The sequence below is a fragment of the Staurois parvus genome, unplaced genomic scaffold (assembly GCF_062004578.1).
Source record: "Staurois parvus isolate SC_StPar_1 unplaced genomic scaffold, SC_StPar_1.0 ptg000649l, whole genome shotgun sequence".
Classification (NCBI taxonomy): domain Eukaryota; kingdom Metazoa; phylum Chordata; class Amphibia; order Anura; family Ranidae; genus Staurois; species Staurois parvus.
The window spans coordinates 1,025,467-1,047,018 of NW_028318445.1; the positions used below are offsets into that span (position 1 = coordinate 1,025,467).

Consider the following 21,552-nt stretch of genomic DNA (forward strand, 5'->3'; position numbering starts at 1 on the left):
CTTCCCATCAGACCTAGAGCAACTGCATTTTCAGTGCACTTCCAAGTGCAACTGGGGTGCACAGTATATTTGCCTTTAGTAAATCAACCTCGTAGCATGGTTCACAAGAAGAATAATTGCCTGGGCTGCTCCTAAGCCATTATCATTTTTCCTTTCATATTTTTCTAGCTGGTTATAAAATAAAAAGAAGTTGGCTTGTGGGAACAAAGTCTGTGTTACTGTCCACTTTTCCCCATTTTACTATGTGCACTTTTAAATACAGCTGGGACATCAGATCTGCAAGGTGCTGCAATGGGAGTAGCGTTTTACCCCTTGCATGTGGCCTTACTCTAGTACCCATACAAGCTCCACCAATGATTATCGGCAAAATGACTTAGGATAGTAAGCGGTAGGTATGAAAATAAAGATACATAATACATTAAAAAAAGTAAAAGACATCATATCTTCTAAGAGAGTTTAATTTCATTATGAAATATTGGCCTGAGATCACTCTGAAAAAAAAAGTCTGTGTAAATAAGTTAAATAGATAAAGGCAAAGTATTAGAAAATAGCCCAAAAGTGCTGGTAGTGTAGGATGGCTAGTTCAGAAGACCTACACATCATATCTAAGGCCGTCCTACAAACCAAGGTGCTGTAGTTACAGTTATAATTTGTCTGTCATAGTCATTTCAGGTTCGCCCACCACTCTATGCTCGGCTGAGGCTTTTCGAGCCGCCGACCGAGACTTGGTTAGTGGTGGTAGTTGCATAATTAGTACCAAACATACGAGGTAAAACACCTTTCTGTTGCATCTTGGTATTTGGTTTCAATAGATATCACAATCATGACTCGGATAATGTCTTTGGGCACAAAGACCAGGAAGGTTTCAAAGCTCCATATTGCAAGGAGATTGTCTTTCAGTTCTGTGCTTTTAGCTGGCTCTCTGGAGCTGGTGGTGCCAGGTTTTACCATGGCACGTTCAAGAACTAGGCGAGGACCCGCATGTCCTCTGTTCAAATAAATAAGGCCAGTTGTGCGCATAGGGTCAGAGAGTCAAAGGGGGTGAAGCCCCCAGGGTCCTCTGTTATCTGGAGACCATAGAGCTGCTGTGAGACTTGTTTGAAGAGTTGGTGACTCCGCTTAGCTGAGAGAAGCCACTGCAAGATTCCAGGCTGGACATTGACCCCCTGAAGAATAAGAGGATGGATCAGCACGTAATTTGGATAACTGAATGGCTCCATGACAAATGTAAACAACTGCATGACAACACTTGATGAACTTGCATGTTTTGTGAGCTTCAACATGGACATGTCATTTCTGTGTCAAATGTAAAGCAGCAAAGGGGCTAGTTACTTCATGGGCAGCAGTGGTGCTTGGTGCTCAGTAGTATAACATGCTCCTGAGGAAGAGGGCACTAAAGAGAACCTATCACTTTGGCCAGGATGAAGCAAAGAACAGGTTCATGTTAAGCTATAGAAAACACTATTTGTAGGGAACATGTCAGGATAGCAATATGGCAATCCCCGTTGCAGAACAACCATGGGACCTAGCAAATGTTAGTACAGTGCCTTAAACTGATTCTAAAGGTTGTAAGTAAAAAAAAGAAAATAACAAACATGTTAGACTTATCTGCTCTGTGCAATGGTTTTACACAGAGCAGCCCAGATCCTCCTCTTTTTGGGTCCCCTGCTGGCAGTCCTGCCCCCCCCCCCCCCCCGAGTAGCCCCCAAAGCAAGCCTCTTGCTATGGGGGCACTCAAGCAGGCTTGCTCACAAGCATCAGCAGTGTCCCTGTGAATGGACATTGTCCGTTCTCACACAGAGTGTGTCTCGGCCCCAACCTCCCGCTCTCTCCTCACTGCTTGTGACTGACAGCAGCAGGAGTAAATGGCTCCCGTTGCTGTGTGAGCCAATGAGGAGAGTGAGACTCAGGAGATCTGCAGCTCTTGTGCACATCGCTTGATCAAGATCAGGTTCAGGTTAGTATAAGGAAGGGGGGCGGGAATGCATTACGGTAAAAAACCTTCTTCCTTTAGAACCACTATAATTAATACATATATATGTAAGTATGCGGATTTGGAATTTTGACTTTACTCTAAATTCACTATCCCCATGCTCAGCGTCAGCGACTCAAAGTATTGAGCCAAAACACAGCCAGCAAGGAAGGAAGTCAGCCAGCAATGACAGGCTCCCTATGTTGCTTGGTATAGATTTCTTTTAAACCTCACACATCAGAGAAAATTAAGACAATCATGGTGTCTCTTTGCCTCTGATCTCTGCTAAAAAGTGACTGGTCAGAGGAACACTTGGATACTCTGTCAAGTATTAAATTTGAAGACAGGCAACCGATTTGAATGCATGTCCTACCGGCTGGACTACATACCTTGCGTTTGCATCTTTGCTGCAACATTTACCTGCAGGAGTGAAATACAACTGAGCAAGCTCAAAATAAAGACTTAGAGCTTACAAAAGAGTGAGGACTCTCTCCCCCCCATGTGACAGCACAGAGTGCCGGTGGCTGTGGAACTAATCACCAAGCAACAGAGTGAGTCGCATGCTTTCCATACTTGAAAGAACCAATTATATCCACTCTCCCAGCAGTTAAACAGTGAATCAAGGAGCAAAGGAAAGGTATGTTCTGCTGGTAGGGCTGACATTAAAATGGACAAACCTAGGTTTGACTTAAGTTTGATTTAAGCCATCTTCTTACTTAGGTTCCGCTATCCTTTAAAATGGAACACCATCTTACCTGAAGTCCTCTGATGCCAGAACCTCGAAGTAATACAAGACTTTACACTTATTACTGGAGACCTGAAGTGAGGCCAACACATCATCTACTCGGGCAATGCTGGTGCCAGACGATGAGCTGTGCATCTTCCACTGTAGGATGTAAAACCCGGGCCAGCGAGTCACATGAGAACCCTGGCAAGACATGGAGGAATTGAGTCTTCTGGGATAGGGGCAGCAAAGATAATTCTTAAGCAGAAATAATAATTAAGTGCTGTGCAAACTGTTGACACTATGAAAATCCTGTATAGTAATAATTCTAATCATTTAAGAGTTCTAGTAATGTCTATTAGTATGATATGGCATTAGGTAAAAAGCTGGGCTTCTTTAGGTTTGGAATTTAAAAATGCCTTAAAGATTATCTGGTTAAACCGTATGTAGCACCCTCCTAGTCAGCTAGGGGGAGATATACTCTAATTGTTACCTAGAAGGGCTGAGTAGGAGCCCGGGTGTAATAGCCAGGTGGGTCAAATTCAGGTCAGAGCTGAGAGGCTCTGCAGACCAGCTCTCTGGAATTTCCCCCTGCTCTAGGAATTTGGAGAAAGATCTAGAAGCAGTGGGCGAAGTTGAGGAGTGGCTGGTCTGTACTCTTAGAGGATCCTGGCCAATCCCCAACAGGAGGCTTGGCGAGGGGCCAAGACAGCCTTTAAGAGTAACTGAGCCTGCTCAGCAGCAGGAGAGTTGGAGGAGAGTTTGGGTGGAAGATGGAGAGGAAGTGAGGCTGGAGAGTAGGACCCTGGGAGAGGGCCCAAATGGGAACGGGTTCACCTCCATGCAGGAACCTTAGAAGGAGGAAACTTTGGGACTTCACCGGCCCACTGAGAGAGGACCACTTGTGTGGCAAGGAAGGAGTGGCCCAGCTAGAAGTCCCAGTAGCAGATACTGACCCACCAGCAACACAAGAGAAGGACCAAGTGAGTAAATCTGCACCACCTGGGCCAGACAGGGGAAGGAGCACTCTGGAGGGAAACCAGATTACCACCTACCCAGGACTGTCTTAATCTAACGTGGCAGGCACTGGGTCATCTGCTCAGGGATTTCCCTCAGATAGCTGGATAAGAAGAGGATTCATCTGGGATGGTACAGTAGGAAATGCTGGCTTCCAGAAGAAACTGTTTGCTGTAAAGTCTTGTACATAGTTGCTAAGGAGTTTGTCCTCTGTTGCCATTACCCTTGAGAATCCCATATGCTCCTTACCCCATCCAAGTTCAAATCCCCTAATAAAACTTCAAAAACAAGCTCAAGGACTGGTTACTGTCTCCTAATGTAAGTCTGAGCGAAGGAAATGCGTGTTGACATAACCAATAAAAACAACAGCAACAGGAACCACTGCTAGTGTAAGAAATAGTCCAACCGACTCATCATAATAAATATCAGGTGGTGTCCTCAGGGTCCAGAAATCTAGTATAACAAAACGATCGTGTAGGGAGGTTCTTACACAAAAAGAAGGACCCCAAAAGGAAGCCAAGTGCGGATATGGACAAAATATACAAAAAATATAAAAGTGATGATAATGTGGCAATACAGCACAATGGCAACTGAAGACAATATGCCGGATATCAACGAAGAGAAGACCTCAAAGATGTATGAATGGCTCCCCCAAGGCTGCAACAACTGGTAAAGTATGCATGAATACTTTGTGGATTTCAGTGGGCTAATGGTGGATCTACGGATCTACGTCCACCCCGACTCTGGGCTGCAACGAGTTGGCTTTCCACCACGCCACCTCACCTGGATGCCTCACATGGTTTAGATGTACTTTTGGGATCCATTGTGTGAGTGGTTTGCATACCTGTGAGCCCGGGCTTTATTTTAATCGTGGTTTGACAGCGCTGTCATTTTTTACTGTGGAGGGTGACGGTGTTATTTCCGTTATGATACGATCATTATCATCACTTTTGTATTTTTTGTACATTCAATAAAGCTTGTATATTTTGTCCCTATCCGCGCTTGGCCTCCTTTTGGGGTCTCTCGTTTTGTGTAAGAACCTCCCTACACGATCATTTTGTTATAAAGGAAATGCGTGTTGCCTGGCTGTGCAGGACTATAGGGGGACCCAAAACTTCAGCGACACCTAAGGGGACACATATAAAACTGAAGCCAGTTTAAAGATTTGCCAGATTTTTTTTTTTCTGACTAAGAAAAGGACATTTTTATTCCAGGGGCATTGCAAAAGGCAAGGAGACATTAGTTACAAATGAAGGGTGATATGTACTGCCAGTATATGGGCTCTCCCAAGGATTTTGTTTTGCCTTTCTATTGACAAAAATGTCTGAGTTTGTTTGAGGCTTGGTGGACGTGTCTCTTTCTAACCTACACAATTATGTCAAAAACACTCATGACATTTTGGGAGGTGACATACCTGGATGCTCTCTCCTTCTTTGCAGATGAGCGGAGCCTCAACCCAGCTGTAGTCCACCCCCAGCACCCAATTCTTGTCAATCAGCTGAATGTTATTGCTGGTGCTGACGGTGGACGGGACCGAGGAGTCTTTCTGATGGGTCACTGGTGCCCTCTTGGAGTGGAAGAGGCTGAACACCACATCTCCGCGGAGCACGTCAAAGTCCCATGTGATAACACACTCCACCTCCAGAATCTCTGCTGATATCTGCGGGAAAAAGGCACAACGTGAAGATGTCTGAGTCTTCACAGCTTTTTATGCCCACAAACAAAAGTATGAGTAATGTTGAGCTTTTTTAGACCTCATTGCCAATATTTAGGCTGTCTGTGAGGAGCAGACAATGTCCTGGCCTGATTGTTTCACATTGACTGTATCTATCCTAAACCTTGGTCATGTGTATGATTTAGATTGTCCTACACACAATAATGAAGTTCAGAAGGCGGGGAGGGGGGGTTACACAACTGTACTCATACACATTTATGGCTGGGTGGAAATAAATGGAGCTCCTGATATTAGAACTTGGCAGAGGTGTACTAGACTGGATGTGCACCTCTTATGTCCACCAGTGGAAAAAGTGACTAGAGTACACACTGTAGCAATCTTGCAGATGTGACATCATCACGCATGCTGGAGCTTGGAGCCCGGCATGGCCAATTCAACCTGCTACACTGGAAATGTTACTAGCAACTTTATTGGTTTATATGTGGCTTTGGAGCCTGTTTTTAATTCACTATACATTAGGACAGCACAGTGGCTAAGTGGTTAGCACTTCCGCCGGGCAGTGCTAGTTGGTTCAAATCCCAACTATGGCACCACCTGCCTGGAGTTTGCATGTTCTCCCTGTGCCTGCGTGGGTTTCCTCCGGGTACTCCGGTTTCCTCCCACACTCCAAAGACATGCTGGTAGGTTAATTGGCTCCTGTCTAAATTGGCCCTAGTATGTGTATGTATGAATGTGAGTTAGGGACCTTAGATTGTACACCCCTTGAGGGTTAGGGACTGATGTGAATGTACAATATATATGTAAAGCGCTGTGTAAATTGATGGCGCTATATAAGTACCTGAAATAAATATTGTTATTTTGCGATTGCGTCCATTTGCTTATATGCATTCTTGTTTGGTGTCCCTAAGTGATATTTTAATAAATATGATTTTTACATTCTTCGTGGGTATGCACCATTTTCATTGTTTGGTACACATGTACACTTCACCTGATTTTACATCTATTTCACTTGTGATTTATAATCGTACATCACGGACTATTACTAGTTTGACTGTCTTTGTGTATGGATTGTATGGTGTATTATAGTTATTCTTTAACCACTTCCTGTCCGGACACTTTTACCCCCTTCCTGTCCAGGGCAATTTTCAGCTTTCAGTGCTATCACACTTTGAATGACAATTGCGCGGTCATGCAATACTGTACCCATATGAATTTTTTACCATTTTTTTGAGACAGATAAACCTTTATTTTGGTGGTATTTATTCACTGCTGGGATTTTAATTTTTTTTGCTATGTAAATGAAAAAGTCCAAAAATTTTGAAAAAAAGTGTTTTTCTTATAAAATTTTGCAAATAAATAATCTTTCATCATAAATCTTGACCAAAATGTATTCCGTTATATTTTTAGAAAAAAAAATAAGCCAAATTAGTTTATAACCAAAAATTACAATTTTTAAACTTTTTTTTACATTTTTATTTTATTTTTTTATAGTTTTTTTGGGGTTTTTTTTTTACATACTGTCACCCTAGCAGTACAGTGTCACCATGGTGACACTGTACTACTTGTGGGGGGGTGATGATTTTTTTTTTTTACAGCGAATGCTTTTACACCCATATAGAATGTAAAAGCAATCATTTCTCTTTCTCTCTGCCTGCATTCTTGCAGCCATTGAGAACTACTGAGTGAGCTGTGATTGGTCACACCTTTTCACATGGTACAAGGCTGTTGTGAATAACCATGTACCATGTGATCTCTGTGATCATTCACAGATTTCACACGTAGTAAGCAATGATGTCACAAGTGACATCTTGCTTACTACTTTGCATGTGATCGGGACCTCGTACAGAGGTCCCGTCCGACGATCGGTGTTTCACTGTGTCCGGAGGACACAGCGGGCACCGGATTGCGGTGCTGCGCGCTCCCAGGGAGTGCGCACAGCTAGAAAAGGCGGGTGCCGTTTATGAACGGCAACCCGCCCCTGGAGTGCCACCGTTCAGCCGTTTATAAACAGCAGGCGGATGGCAAGTGGTTAATAGTGTATTTATTGATTTATAGTATTCTATTTGGATTTAGTGCTGCTTTATGATAATATTTTATTCTTAGCTGTTTGTATCACAATTGCATGGTGACCACTTTATCGTGTTTTATTCAAACACTTCAGCTTAGTTTCATTTTTTCCCCATTCTTCCATTGGGTTGAGAAGAAGAAAGCTGCATCCGAGTGACTGCCTGATGTTTTCTCTATGTTGAGCGTTTGTAGCCCAGCTAAGTACGTTCTTTCAATCACTAACCTCGTGTGAGGCTCCCTTGTAGATATAGGCATGGTGGTAGATGGTCTCCGTCCACAATCGAATATGATCGGACGTTTCTGTTTCATCATCTGACTGGTAAAGTGATTTGGGAACTAGTCCGCCTTCTGGAATGTTACACTGCAAGACAGTCAACACTTGTGTTATCAATCCGTATTTAGGGACCATGTTCATGGAGTTTTGTTTGCTTCAAGCGGGCTTTTGCATTCTCATGCAACTCTATGGAAAAGCAAAACCCGCTTGAAGGAGGTCAACCACAGGTGAAAAGAAAGTCAACTACAGGTCAGATACAAAGAACCAGCAAACACAAATGCTCCTGCGCTTGGGGATGTACTCAATGCAGGCTACAACCACATTAAGAATGTCCTGGAACATGCACTCCTTTCTGCCCTCAATAGACCGGGGAAATCCAAATATACTGACTAAGGAAAGAACAAACAGAGGGCGCACGGGCCTAGTGCATGACCATAAAAACTTTTTAATAAGAAATAAAGTAGGTGTTGTACTCACAAACGACAATAAATTCAAGGAACGTCATAAAAGAACAGCTTGGTCAACACAGCGCTATGTGACAGTCCGCAATAGGGAGTGTAAAAATCCAATAGTCTGACGCGTTTCGAGGACTTACCTCTTCCTCAGTGCCGTGAAGAAGAGGCAAGTCCTTGAAACGCGTCAGCCTATTGGATGTCTACACTCCCTATTGCGGACTGTTACTTAGCGCGGTGTTGACCAAGTTGTTCTTTTATGACGTGCCTTGACTTTACAGGTCAGATACACCTGTCAACGAGTTCTGAATGAGCTCTGAATGTCTCAAATGGATAGAGCTGTGTCAGCCTTGTATGCTATCATCAGTATAGTTCATGGAAACCATGGCATCTATGATGGAGGGTTTGGAGACGAATGGGACAGGTTATGGGGACAAGGGAGGTAAATCTGCATGGCTCCACCAAGTATCATAAACTGAATAATACGCTCCCCATTTTTCAATTTTTTTTTTTTAACTCATAAAAATCAACCAGACTTGTTGCTTTTTTGAATTTTTCTGCATGTCAGTGATTGCTACAGCCATGCGGACCCCAAATTCAAAAGCATTATTACGGAGAGATGGACGTTTGTTTGCGAAAAACTAGAGGCAGGGTGTAGGCAATACTCTTTTTTTTTCTGGTTATATCCTCATAGTGATAAGACTTATTAAAAATCAAACAGTTTGCAGATTCCTACCACACACTCTCCTCCCAGAAAATCTGGGATGATCTCTTTGTCCACATAGTCGGCGATTCCCCCTGGACCTTGATAGTTGTTGCCGCTGTAGATAAGGAATTTTTTTCTGGAGTTCTCGTTGATGAATGGGCTGACCTAGGAGACAATGTAGACTCAGGAACCATTTGATGGCAACAGTTATAAATATTTAATAAATTATTAAGGTATATCTAGCCAAAGTGTTTCTTTTTAAATGAATATGGAAATATTAGGATCTTTGGAAGGTTTGGTTACTAACAGAATCAGCTGCTGAGGAACATGCAAAGACACTCCGTGGAATCTATTTAATTTACTCCACTGCATATTGCCGGAGTCTAATCTACCACATTTTCATCTATATATTCCAACCCCCAGTAAAGGGGACAACTTTCAAACCCCCAAAACATGCTGGGACATATTTGTGGAACATACTGATCTGTTTTATTGAAATAAAGCTTTATATTTGGACTCTCAGTTTGGGTAGGGTGCTCCAATTTTTGTCTCTAACAATCTTGAACAATGGTGTAACAACAGCCTGCTATGGGGTCTAGAGGTGGGAGGGGACCCTGTAAGGTAGGAAGTTGAGGCACAGGCTGCAGTCTAATGCAGGCCATAGATGGGGCAAAAACCGAACATTTAAAAAAAAAACAAAAAAACGAAAAATCAGTCGTTCAATCGGCCGACGTTACCACCATTGGTAAAAAAAAATCGGCTGATCTTCGTTCTGTCTACGGCCGGCAAATATAATAGCGGTGTCCCTGCAGAGAGCTCCGCTATTATACTTGACATTTAAAAGTATAGAAAAGTTGCAACATTGTATCTATTTGTATCTATTTCGGATACAGATGTTTCTATTCGGATACAAATAGAAACAATGTTGCAACCGCAAGACTTTTAAATGTCAAATATAATAGCGGAGCTCTCTGCAGGGACACTCCGCTATTATTTTTGACATTTAAAAGTATTGTGGTTGCAACATTGTATCTATTTGTATCCGAATAGAAACATCTGAATCCAAAATGGATACAAATAGATACAGATGTTCTTTTTCTTCATCTTCTTCTTTTCCTTCTTCTTGCAGGTCATGGCTCATGCACATTTTTTTTAAATCGGTAAAAAGATCGGCCGATTTGCCCAACATTGCCGATTAAAAAAATGTGTCAAAATCACGAAAAACGGCCGACAAATTCACCCACCGAAATCGTCAGATTATTCATTTGGACGAATTTTCGGCCGATTTTCGACCCATATATGGCCTGCCTAAGAGTCATCAGGACCAATGACCAATGCTAGTCTCAGACCCCCCCCCCTTTGTCTTATATCTGCAGTTAGGAGAATTTGCTTAGCCCTTTATTGCCCTTTACAGCTTCTACTCCAAATAGTCTGAAATTTACCCTGTATGTAGTTCTACAACAAAGCCCGAGTTTACAGAAGTTTATTTTAGGGTATTAGAGCAGTTGTGTGCGGGAGCACTAATAATAATGTAATCATATAGAAAAAAATCCTGATGGGTAATACTGCTACTACTAAGGGTAAAGTTATTCCCTGCTCTGTTACTCTTCCCTGACAACTTGTATCCACAGCACTGATCCCTTGTAGTGACACTGATGATACACTATATTGTCAGCAGTATTGGTCGGCCGGCCTTTCCACGCACATGAACTTTAATGGCATCCCAGTCTTAGTCCGTAGGGTTCAATATAGAGTTGGCCCCGCCCTTTGCATCTATAACAGCTTCAACTCTTCTGGGAAGGCCGTCCACAAGGTTTAGGAGGGTGTCTATGGGAAGGTTGGACCATTCTTCCAGAAGCACATTTGTGAGGTCAGGCACTGATGTCGGGGGAGGAGGCCTGGCTCGCAGTCTGCGCTCTAATTCATCCCAAAGGGGTTCTATGGGGTTGAGGTCAGGACTCTGTGCAGGACAGTCACGTTCCTCCATCCCAAACTCATCCATGTCTTTATGGACCTTGCTTTGTGCACTGGTGTGCAGTCATGTTGGAACAGGAAGGGGCCATCCCCAAACTCTTCCCACAAAGTTAGGAGCATGAAATTGTCCAAAATGTCTTGGTATGCTGATGCCTTAAGAGTTCCCTTCACTGGAACTAGGGGGCCAAGCCCAACCCCTGAAAAACAACCCCCCACCATAATCCCCCCTCCACCAAACTTTACACTTGGCACCATGCAGTCAGGCAAGTACCATTCTCCTGGCAACCGCCAAACCCAAACATGTGCATCGGATTGCCACATAGAAGAGTGATTGGTCACTCCAGAAAACACGTCTCCACTGCTCTAGAGTCCAGTGGCAGCGTGCTTTACACCACGGCATCCAATGCTTTGCATTGCCCTTGGTGATATAAGTTTTGGATGCAGCTGCTCGGCCATGGAAACCCATTCCATGAAGCTCTCTACACACTGTTGTTGTGCTAATCTGAAGGCCACACCAAGTTTGGAGGTCTTTAGCTATTGACTCTGCAGACAGTTGGCGACTTCTGCGCACTGTGCGCTTCAGCATGTGCTGACCCCGCTCTGTCATATTACGTGGCCTACCACTTGGTGGCTGAGTTGCTGTTCCCAGTTGCTTCCACTTTGTTATAATACCACTAACAGTTAACTGTGGAATATTTAGCATCAAAGAAATTGTATAGGTGGCCACCTATCACGGTTCCATGCTGGAATTCACTGAGCTCCTGAGAACGACCCATTCTTTCACAAATGTTTGTAGAAGCAGTCTGCATGTCTAGGTGCTTGATTTTATATACCTGTGGCCATGGAGGGGATTGGAACACCTGAATCCAATGATTTGGAGGGCTGGCCCAATACGTTTGGCAAATTAGTGTAGCTGTCCTGCTACCTGTTCTTGATTTAGTGATTTAGATACTTTGGTTTAAGACCAGTTGACACTGCCAACAGAAATAGGTCGGTGGGGGACACCCATCAAATTTTGCTATGGGGGGACATGATTTGTAGTTACGTCCCTGATATAAAATGTTCTTGCAGAATCTTTAGTACACATGAGCTGCCCCCCCAAATGCCTATCACACCATAAGAAATTTAATTCCACGCAAATTTGTGGGAGCTATTACTTAATAACTCTGGGATCCAGTGCCATCATCAATCCTTCTTCACTAGGTTTTCATTGCTGGTTGTGTTTCAGCTGCTGATCATAAGTCTTCGGGCACAATGACCAAGTCACCAAGTCAGATAGTTGGTGGCATCCATTGGAACAATTCTTTATCAGCTACATAGCAGGATACAGTAATAACATGCTAACACGTTTCGGCCAAGACCTTACTCATAAGTACAAAATGCTATGAGAAAGGCATTGGCCGAAACACGTTAGTAGTAAAGAATTGTTGCAATGGATGTCACTGAGTAGCCGGCTTCATTGTATCAGAGGATTATTGCTACATTTCAAAGGCACTTGGGCCAGAGCACCAGTTCCCAGTCTCCTAGGAAATCTGTGGTGAAGCATGTTCTCTTTGTGGACTGTATCGGGTAATTAGTGATGGAGAATCTAGAAGGTTGTTTCTTCAGTTGTCATTGAAGCAGGAATTAAGAGGAAATCTTCCAATGGAGACACATGTTTTGGTTGCAGCTTTCCTCTCACTTTGGGGAAATTTCCTCTTACTTCTTGTTACGAATCAAGGAGAACTCTCCCCAAAAAACTCAACCGAGGTTCTAATCATATGCCAATCCAAACCAAATGTAAAATGTTGGCTAGAGATACACTTAAAGCAAAGTGGTAAATTATAGAACACCCTTTCCTCCACTCACCAGGGTCCACAGAACTGGAAAGACTCGCGGAGCCCGTACAATCAAAAGTCTTCCTAGTGTTTCTGGGTAATTGGCCTCAACAACCTCTATTATCCTGAGCAAGGCCTTCACACCAGGCCTCCAGAGGTGTCTCATATTTAGCCCTTCCAGGTCTACAAGGCAAGTCCAGGATCTGTGGGGAGACGTGCAGACATGTTTATTAACCTTTATATGGCTCTGTGAACCTTTGTAGCACAATATCATAGAAGGCCAAAAATGAGATTTCCTTTTGGGAAAAGCTTAAAGCCAAATTTCGGGTTGTACAGAGCACCTTCTACCTTTTGAAGCTCTTCTTTTTATGAATATTTTCTGCATACACACCTTTTATGGTGCTCTCTTCGGTCACATGAGTTCCCGTCCTCAGGCTGTGGTGGGTGGTCCCATATGATGAACGGGACTTTATAGTGACAAGGGTCCTGTTTTCTGCATTATTTTCCTGCGAGTCATGTACAGCCTGAGGACACTTCCCCATGGGGTGTGTCCTTGACTCCCTGGGCTTGCAGGAAGTGGATGGAATAGCCTGGGCACCATGAAACACAAGCAGTGGCTGGGATTGAAGAAGGAAGCAGGGGGAGTAATGCTTCCGGGATTCTTTTGCTAAATAGGAAGGGGGGGGTTATTGACACTGTACTAATGGCACTGGGCAGGAAGGGGTTAACATGTGGATCGATCAAAGGGTTAACTGTGTGCAGGCAGTATTTTACTAGGGGGCAGGGTGGGTGTGTTTCACTGTAATCCCACTGCTCTGGATGGCTGTGCCCAAGCTGACAGGGAGGATGACTGTTAGTAAACAAAACAGTCCTCCTCTCCATCGGTGATCGTCGGAAATCACCAGGCGCTGGCGAGTAATTACCAGCCGGGGCCCGGTGTTTGACAGCCGCGGACATGAATGGCAGCATGGGCGTGTGCGCACCCAATATATATATATATATATATATATATACACGTGATTTTGCTCACCCGTGCCAACATGTTACAGTATTTCTGCTATAGGGCGGTTGGGAAGCGGTTAACCAAAAATCAACACGGATGAAAATAACCATTGCAAAAGCAAAGATTATTTTCAGCCATATTAATTTCAGCTCTGTTTGGCTGCATTGCTGAAAATAATGATCTTTATAACTTATGAAACACAATAAGCAAAAGCAAGGAGGTGCTATTACACCTAATGCTGTTCACTGACCTGATTGGTGAGCCGAACAGATGAGTATTTTCCTCACATCTCCTCTGACCTTCCTCACTGATGGAGAGGACCTGTCAAAGGGCACAAAATATCTTAAATATAGATTTTTGCTTTAAAAATAGTTTAAAGGCCAGTTTAACCAAAATGCTTGGACAATGTCCATGACGACTACCAAGAGTCCCATCTATGCCTTAAACCACAAAAAAATGTGAAAATAAAAAAAGTCAAAATTCCATTCTGGAAGGGTGACGACCCCTGTCAGGTTTTTATTGCTGTGGTGTCCCCACTGCGGATATTGCCAATGTCCGGCCCCAGGCTGAGAAGTAAGCAAAAGAATAGGCCAGCTTGCGTGATTCAGCAGTAGGGGGTGCAAAAAAAAACTTTTTTCCCTTAGGTGCCAAAGGACTTCTCCCTGGTGATGACCCCCTCTATTGACCGTTCTCCACCAATTGGTGAGAAGTCCAAAGTTTTACAGTTGTCACCGAAACAAGAGAGGAAGGTAATTCTTCTAATGGAGACACCTGCTCTGGTGACAACTGTCTAAAGCCCCGTACAAACGATGAGAATATCAGACAAATGATCGTCCATTTTTTTTGCATGCTAATCTCATATCGAAAGTGAAGCGTTTACTAAAGTTACGAAAATTCTTGCCCGACAGAATAAAAATTCGAAAGTGATGTTATGTATATGTATTGTATTTGTATTGTATTTTCGGACGAAAACTGTTCTGATTAAACATAAATCGTACGACTTGGTATTGTACAAAACACATTTTCGTGCTTGTCCCTTCAAACTATTTCAGACGAAAGCTGTGGACTAACAATCAGATTATCATACGGTCGCTTCAAAAGCGGTATTTTTCGCACGATTTTCTGATTGTACGTACTAGGCTTAAAAATGCATCCCATCACCACCTGCATTGGAGAGGTTTCTCATTGTCTGTCATGTCTCCAAGAAGGGAAACGACCACAACAGGGACAGCAATGAAAAAAAAAAAGGCAGGGGTTCTAACCAGGGGCGGACTGACAACTCATGGGGCCCCCGGGCAATAGGGGATCATGGGGCCCCTGTGTCCTTGCCCAAACTCAAAAAAGCCTATGAAAAAGGTACCAGGGGCATCTCATGGGGCCCCCTACTGACCCCGGGCCCTCGGGCAGTGCCCGATTTTCAAAAATGGTCAGTCCGCCACTGGTTCTAACCATTCCTGCTCTGTCCAAAACTAAAAATTTGGTAATACTTTAATTTTTATTAGGTTTACAAGTACAGTAAAGGTCTTCCTCTCCAATTTGACCCAAAAACTATTTGTCACAAAATCTTGCTTTATTAACGAGGATGTGATTTCATAGTGTCAAATACTTACATGACGCAAGATGGCCTCTTCTCCCACAGCTTTCAGTAGTCCTTTAGTATCCACTTGTCCTAAGCGCAGGATGTATAGGGGGCGGCCATCTGAAATACAAACAGATACGATGAGGATAACATGGGAGGACCATGGGGATTCAGCTTCATATTCAGTATCATGAAGTCAACACTGTTCCCCCCCGATCAGCCAGTATCTTGTGTAATGTAGTATAGACTAATTGGCTAACAGTGCTGTATCATCCTCCTCCATTCCAAATCAAGAAGGGCAGGTAAATACAGGAGGCTAATAAAAAGACAGACTTACGGGTACTATTAAAAATAATTCTGAATACTTCTGATGATGTTTTAATTAAACATAATTGGGTTAAATGGGGGGATGGTATATCTGCCTATACTTTTGCTTTTAAGGTCAAGTTACCTTTAACGGAAAACACAAACTATTGCAAGGAATTGTCCCTACTGGAGTCTCAGAATTGGAAGAGGTCATTGGGTAACTCTACACAATGGTCCCCACAAGAAAAAAAAAAACTTAAATGTTACTTTAGTTGACCCTCTATGTTTTTGAGTTAAGGATGTTGCCTTCTGTAGCACACAAGGAACTGACCTTTATCGTGATAATGCCATCCCCCGGCATAGTACTCCTCGAGGATGGGTGGTGGATGCCATGTCTGTAGGATATAATCCACTTGGTATTGCTTGCGCCAGGACAGAGACTGGCAGAGCATCTCCCGAGCTTTCTCAAAGTTGAAGTCTCGAGCACGGAGGAAGCGCAAAATGTGCTCATCTTTGGGTATCTACGCAAAAAGAAGGGATAGTGATGAAAATACTTGAAAATAAGTTGGTAATCTTCCATCAATCAGGAAAGTGGAATACATAGAGACTGTATATCAGTACATTGCTGCAGGTCATCAGACCAGGTTAGGACACCATTAGGGAGCCCCAAAATAAGACAAGTTGGACCCATGATGATCAGAACAAATCAAGGTGAGTTTATGGCCATAAGGTACATTGCAATCACAGTTCATTAACACCAGGATGTATCCCTGATTCACCAAGTGCACCAGGTGGGACACATTGGAGGTTCATCAGAATACAGTACGTCCTCATGCGCACTTGACGTTTTTTACAGCGGCTGTATTTAGCTTTTGACATTTTTATCTACAGCCAGTAAACCCCCCCAGCATGTTATCCGATGTGTCCATACACACATAGACTGGAATCAATGTTTTTTGGCAAGGACGTTTTTTGGCTGGAAAAAAAACCCAGGACTAGTGGGTTTCTAGAGGAGTTTTTTAGCTGTAAAAACGCTCTAATGCTGAAAAACGCAGAAAAACCTGGCAAAACATGGTAAAATGCAGCAATCCGGCGGTTTTTGGATTTTTTTTTACCAAAAAAATTATTTTTTTTGGTTAAAAAAAACCCTAAAAAACACAAACGCGGAAAAACGTGGGAAAACTGCTAATCGAGGCAAAACGCTAAAAAAACCTGAATAACTCACGTTTTTAACGTGACTTTACACAGCTAACGTTACCAACGTTATCAAAACGTCCAGTGTGCATGAGGGCTAAGGGGTTGTATACACTGGCATTTTAAGGCTTTTTTATTCAATACAAGCCAGGGCAAAATCAACTCAGAAGGATCTCAGAAGCATCTGAGCTGCAATCCAGCCAGTGTACACAAATGCAGTCAGGATGGATTCATGATTGAGCAAAATAGGCAAAAAGAATTAGGACAATACCATAGTTCAAGGGATATGCCCTAGAGCTTCGGACGTCTCTCAATAGAAGTTATGCGGTTCCATTGGGTCATCAGGTAGTGGCATTCAGCATGGATGTGCTTTATCAAAATAAGTAGGGGTAGGTCCATGGTTTGTTAAAAAAGTCAAAGTATTTCATTTACCAAAATAGCTCAGGGGAAATTCTTGGTTTGTCAAAATAATTTTGTGACGGGTGATAGCCATAGTTATTCAGAATGGTTAAGGACTTGACCATAGTTCAGTATACGAGGTCTGGATGCATCAACGTAGGTCATGGGGCTGGATGCATCAGCGTAGGTCATGGGGCACCCATGGCTCATCAATGACTGGCCATCAGCAGAGCTCAGAAAACAGCTATACTTCATCATCATACCAAATTCATGATTTGTCAAATAAATATCAAGGTAGGGTTCACTTAATTAGCCTCAAGGCAAGTCGTTGGTTTGTCAGAATCGCTTTGGACAGGCCAATAGTCACAGTTCTTTAGAATAGAGGAAGTGACCCTACTAGATTTGTGTGTGTTCAGGATCATTTGTCAGGAGATGTTTGCAGTTCAATCCACATTCCAGAACATAAACATGAAAACATATGAAAAAGAAAACTGGAGAGCTGATTGGCTACCATGCACAGCTGCACCAGATTCTGAGTGCTCCAGTTTTAGTAAATGTCACCCAAGTTGGCCAAAATAAATGACTCTAAAGTTTGTGGTCACTGTAAGGGTAACACCACCATGGATGCAGAATTTGGGACATCATAAAAAGATGAAAGCACTTCAGTGTTCAGCATTTACCAGTACCAATATTAATTTAAGGGCAGAGCCACCAAATGTATATTTAAAAGATGCTGCTGTGTAAAAACAAAACAAAAACAAAAACAAAAAGCCTAAAAAAAAGATATATATAATACTTATCAGTCTGGCTGCTTTTGACTCCATTGTTGCAAAGTTATACTAGTTGACAGAAATACCCTGGTTGCATGCATTGCCCAGAGGCACACTACTGATGTAGAGGCCAACAGGTGGAATCACAACATTCAGGAACAGAATCGATTTAAAGTGGTTCTAAAGTCTCATGCATAAAAAAACCTTCTGTGTGTAGCAGCACCCCCAGCACTCCCCACCCCCCAAAACTTACCTGAGCCCCCTCTTGATGCAACCATGTCCATGAGAGCCTTGGTTCTCCGAGGACTCTCACTTCTGATTAGCCGAAGCAGCAGTCATTGGCTCCTGCTGCTATCACAGCCAGTGAGCCAATCCGGAGATGGAGGGGGTGGGGCCGAGCCACAGCTGTGTGTGAATGGACATGCTCAGGAGCATGCCTGCTTGGGTGCCTCCATAGCAAGTTGTTTGCTATGGGGGCACCCGACAGGAGGGAGGGGCTAGGAGCACTGGCAGGGGACCCGAGAAGAGGAGGATCTAGGCTACTGTGAAACCCACTGCACAAAGCAGGTAAGTATAGACAAGTTTGTTATTTGTAAGATAAAAAAGACTTCAGTATTACTTTAAGCTTTGGGAAGATGTTGGTGGGAAGCATCACTCCCTGACTTTGTAGATATCTGGAAGATTCTCAAAGCTAGACCAGCCTTTCATAACCTTTTCAACACAGAAGAGCGCTTGAAATAAATCTCCAATCTCAGGGAACCCCTGCTAAAAATGACTACATCTACAGCTCTTCATACATCAGTGTGGTGGTCAGTGGGAATAATGCTCCTCACACTTTTGGCCATTGGGAAGAATTCTCCTGCTACAGATAGCTAAAAAGATCAATGGTGTCAGTGGGAACTTATCTGAGAGGCAGAAATATCTCATTGCTCAAGAAACCCCTAGCAACCTCTGGAGAAACCCTAGGGTTCCACGGAACCTTGGTGGAGAAGCCCTGGTCCAGGCCAATCATGGACTATAGAGAATTTTACAAAGAATATATGACTGGAGGAGCAATAGTAGTGGCTTGAAGGCATGGAGTCAAGAACTCCAGTCAGGAGATCTTACTGTGGGAACCCCAAAGATCTATAAAAAGTGGCAGGTAATGTGTCATGATTGCTCCCTCAAAACATGTTCATGGCTAAAAATTCAAGATAAAATTTGCAGAACAGAAACAGCCGAGCGATAAACGATACTGCACGTTCTTACCTTGCCCTTGTGCGTTTCCTGCAGCCACTGCCGGAGGTGGATTAAGGTGCTTTCCTGCATTGGGGTGAGCTGTCCCAAATATCGCTCTATGTACTCAGCTTCCAATTTAATACCTAATAAATATCAACACACAAAAAATATCCCACTTAGTAAAATGGCATGTCCTAGAGCACAGATGTGGGTGATCGTTTGAGAGGACTGGGGGCTTAACGTGAACCCGTACAGCATTTTAAACTTTTAAAAATAAAAGTACTGCCTAAACACATAGACCTCCAGATGTCTGCCTCTTCTGTGCCATTTTTAACTAGGTTTAAATGTATTTTTAGAACTGGAATTTCCCACCAGTAGCTGGAAAGGGTGCTATCTTTGGACTGCAGGATTCTAGATGACAGAATTTATCTGATGAGCTGACGTTGTGAAAAGTCAAGACCCAATGAGAAAGTGAAACTAATTCAGTGAGGGGCACAAAATACATTTTACTGTGTAATAAAGATAATATCATGCTTCTTGTAGTGTTGGCTCTTAACCACTTCCCGTCCGGCCCATGTATATAAACGGCCGGACGGGAGCAGTGCAGGGGCGGGTGGCTGTTTGTAAACGTCCTCCCCTCTCCCTGCTTGTGCGCACTCCCTGGAAGTGTGCAGCACCGCGATCCAGTGCCCGCTGTGTCCAGAGGACACAGCAGGACACAGATCGTTCTACAGGACCTCTGTGTGAGGTCCCGAACATGTTATCACTGATTGGCCAATCACATGAAGAGTAGTAAGCAAGATGTCACTTCTGACATTGCTTACTACGTGTGAAATTTGTGAATGATCACAGAGGTCACATGGTACAAGGCTATTCACAACAGCCTTGTGCCATGTGACAAGCTGTGACCAATCACAGCTCTCACAGTATTGCAGCCAGAAAGAAGGAAAAATGATTGCTTTTACAGCCTTTATGGGTGTAAAAGCAATCAGTGTAAAAAAAAAAAAAATCTTCATCACCCCCCACAAGTAGTAGTGTCACTATGGTGACACTGTACTGCTAGGGGGACGGTATGTAAAAAAAAACATAAATAAAAATATAAAAAAATAAAATAAAAATGTAAAAATAAATTTAGAAAAATTATAATTTTTGGTTATAAACTAATTTGGGCAGTTTTTTTTTTACTAAAAAGATAATTGAATACATTTTGGCCAAGATTTATGAAGAAATATTATTTATTTGCAAAATTTTATAAGAAAAACACTTTTTTTCAAAATTCCAAAAAAATTAAAATACCACCAAAATAAAGTTTTATCGGTCTGAAAAAAAATTCATATGGGTACAGTGTTGCATGACCGCGCAATTGTCATTCAAAGTGTGATAGCACTGAAAGCTGAAAATTGTCCTGGACTGGAAGGGGGTGAAAGTGTCCGGACTTGAAGTGGTTAAATAAGACCTTCACAGGTTTAAAATGTAGTATAGGTCTACTCCAAGGGTCTGTGACAAAAAAAATGTTGCGGTGTCGCAAGAGACCTTTCCATGTAGATAGCATGGGATCTAAACCTAAAATCTTTACTTCCTTGACTTACCATCTGGTTCAGAAGTCTGGTTGTGTCCTCCTGGCTCTCCTCTGACCAGTCCCAAGATAGATATCTCCTGCTGGTCAGCTCTGGAACCATCAATGTTGTAGAGGTGTCCTCTGATGATGCTCCCAGAAATGGGGTTATATCCCTCTGTTCCGCCAGGGGTCCATCGTGGGATGTGAGTGATTCCCTGAGATATCAACTCATTCAAGTAGAATTCAATGACCTCTTTTCCCTGCAAATGAGAGCATCTAATGTCACAGGGGCGGAGAAAACCATAAAAACAGTTGTTGAAGTGTAGCCAACATATGATATCAAGGCAGCCAAAGACAGACTAATATTTCAACATATCAATTCACTAGGGGTTATGGCAAAGAGATCTCATTAATAAATGAATTAACTTGTGAGCCACTGGAGTCAACAATTTAATCAATTATTGTATTAGGTCGCAGGCTCCCTTGCTCACCCTCATATAATGTGTGCTAAATGGAAGATAATAAATAATTAGTTGCAGCGCTCTAATGCTAAATATATTCCAATTAAATTAACTTATACTTTGAAAGTGCATATTAAGTATGCCAACTCAATAATGTGTTATATGAAAATATAGATATCAACTTATAAATGACATCACCATAAAAGGTAAAATTGTGATCACACAGTGAAGGACCAAAAATGGAATCTCCATATATAAATATAAAAGTCCAATTGTGATATTAAATCAATATAAACGAAGAAAATTAATATATGTATAAATAAATATGTCCAATTGTGCAAGAAAATGTGAATATAAGTTCAGCAGAGAATAAGATGTCAATATAG

General features: G+C 42.7%; 1 protein-coding gene across 3 annotated transcripts in view; it reads right to left on the reverse strand.

Moving 5' to 3' along the window:
• Window positions 1-440: 440 nt before the first annotated feature.
• Window positions 441-21,552, reverse strand: part of SEC14L5 (SEC14 like lipid binding 5) — a 107,273-nt gene continuing 86,161 nt past the window's right edge. For all 3 annotated transcript variants that reach the window (XM_089694104.1, XM_089694106.1, XM_089694105.1), the window contains 11 exons: window positions 20,737-20,965; window positions 19,178-19,290; window positions 15,898-16,087; window positions 15,292-15,380; window positions 13,932-14,002; window positions 12,710-12,881; window positions 8,918-9,052; window positions 7,679-7,816; window positions 5,128-5,373; window positions 2,728-2,900; window positions 441-1,166 (listed from right to left, as the gene is read on the reverse strand). In XM_089694104.1, coding sequence (XP_089550230.1) covers window positions 1,064-1,166; window positions 2,728-2,900; window positions 5,128-5,373; window positions 7,679-7,816; window positions 8,918-9,052; window positions 12,710-12,881; window positions 13,932-14,002; window positions 15,292-15,380; window positions 15,898-16,087; window positions 19,178-19,290; window positions 20,737-20,965 — 1,659 coding nt within the window. In that variant the 3' untranslated portion in view covers window positions 441-1,063. The remainder of the gene's footprint in view (window positions 1,167-2,727; window positions 2,901-5,127; window positions 5,374-7,678; window positions 7,817-8,917; window positions 9,053-12,709; window positions 12,882-13,931; window positions 14,003-15,291; window positions 15,381-15,897; window positions 16,088-19,177; window positions 19,291-20,736; window positions 20,966-21,552) is intronic.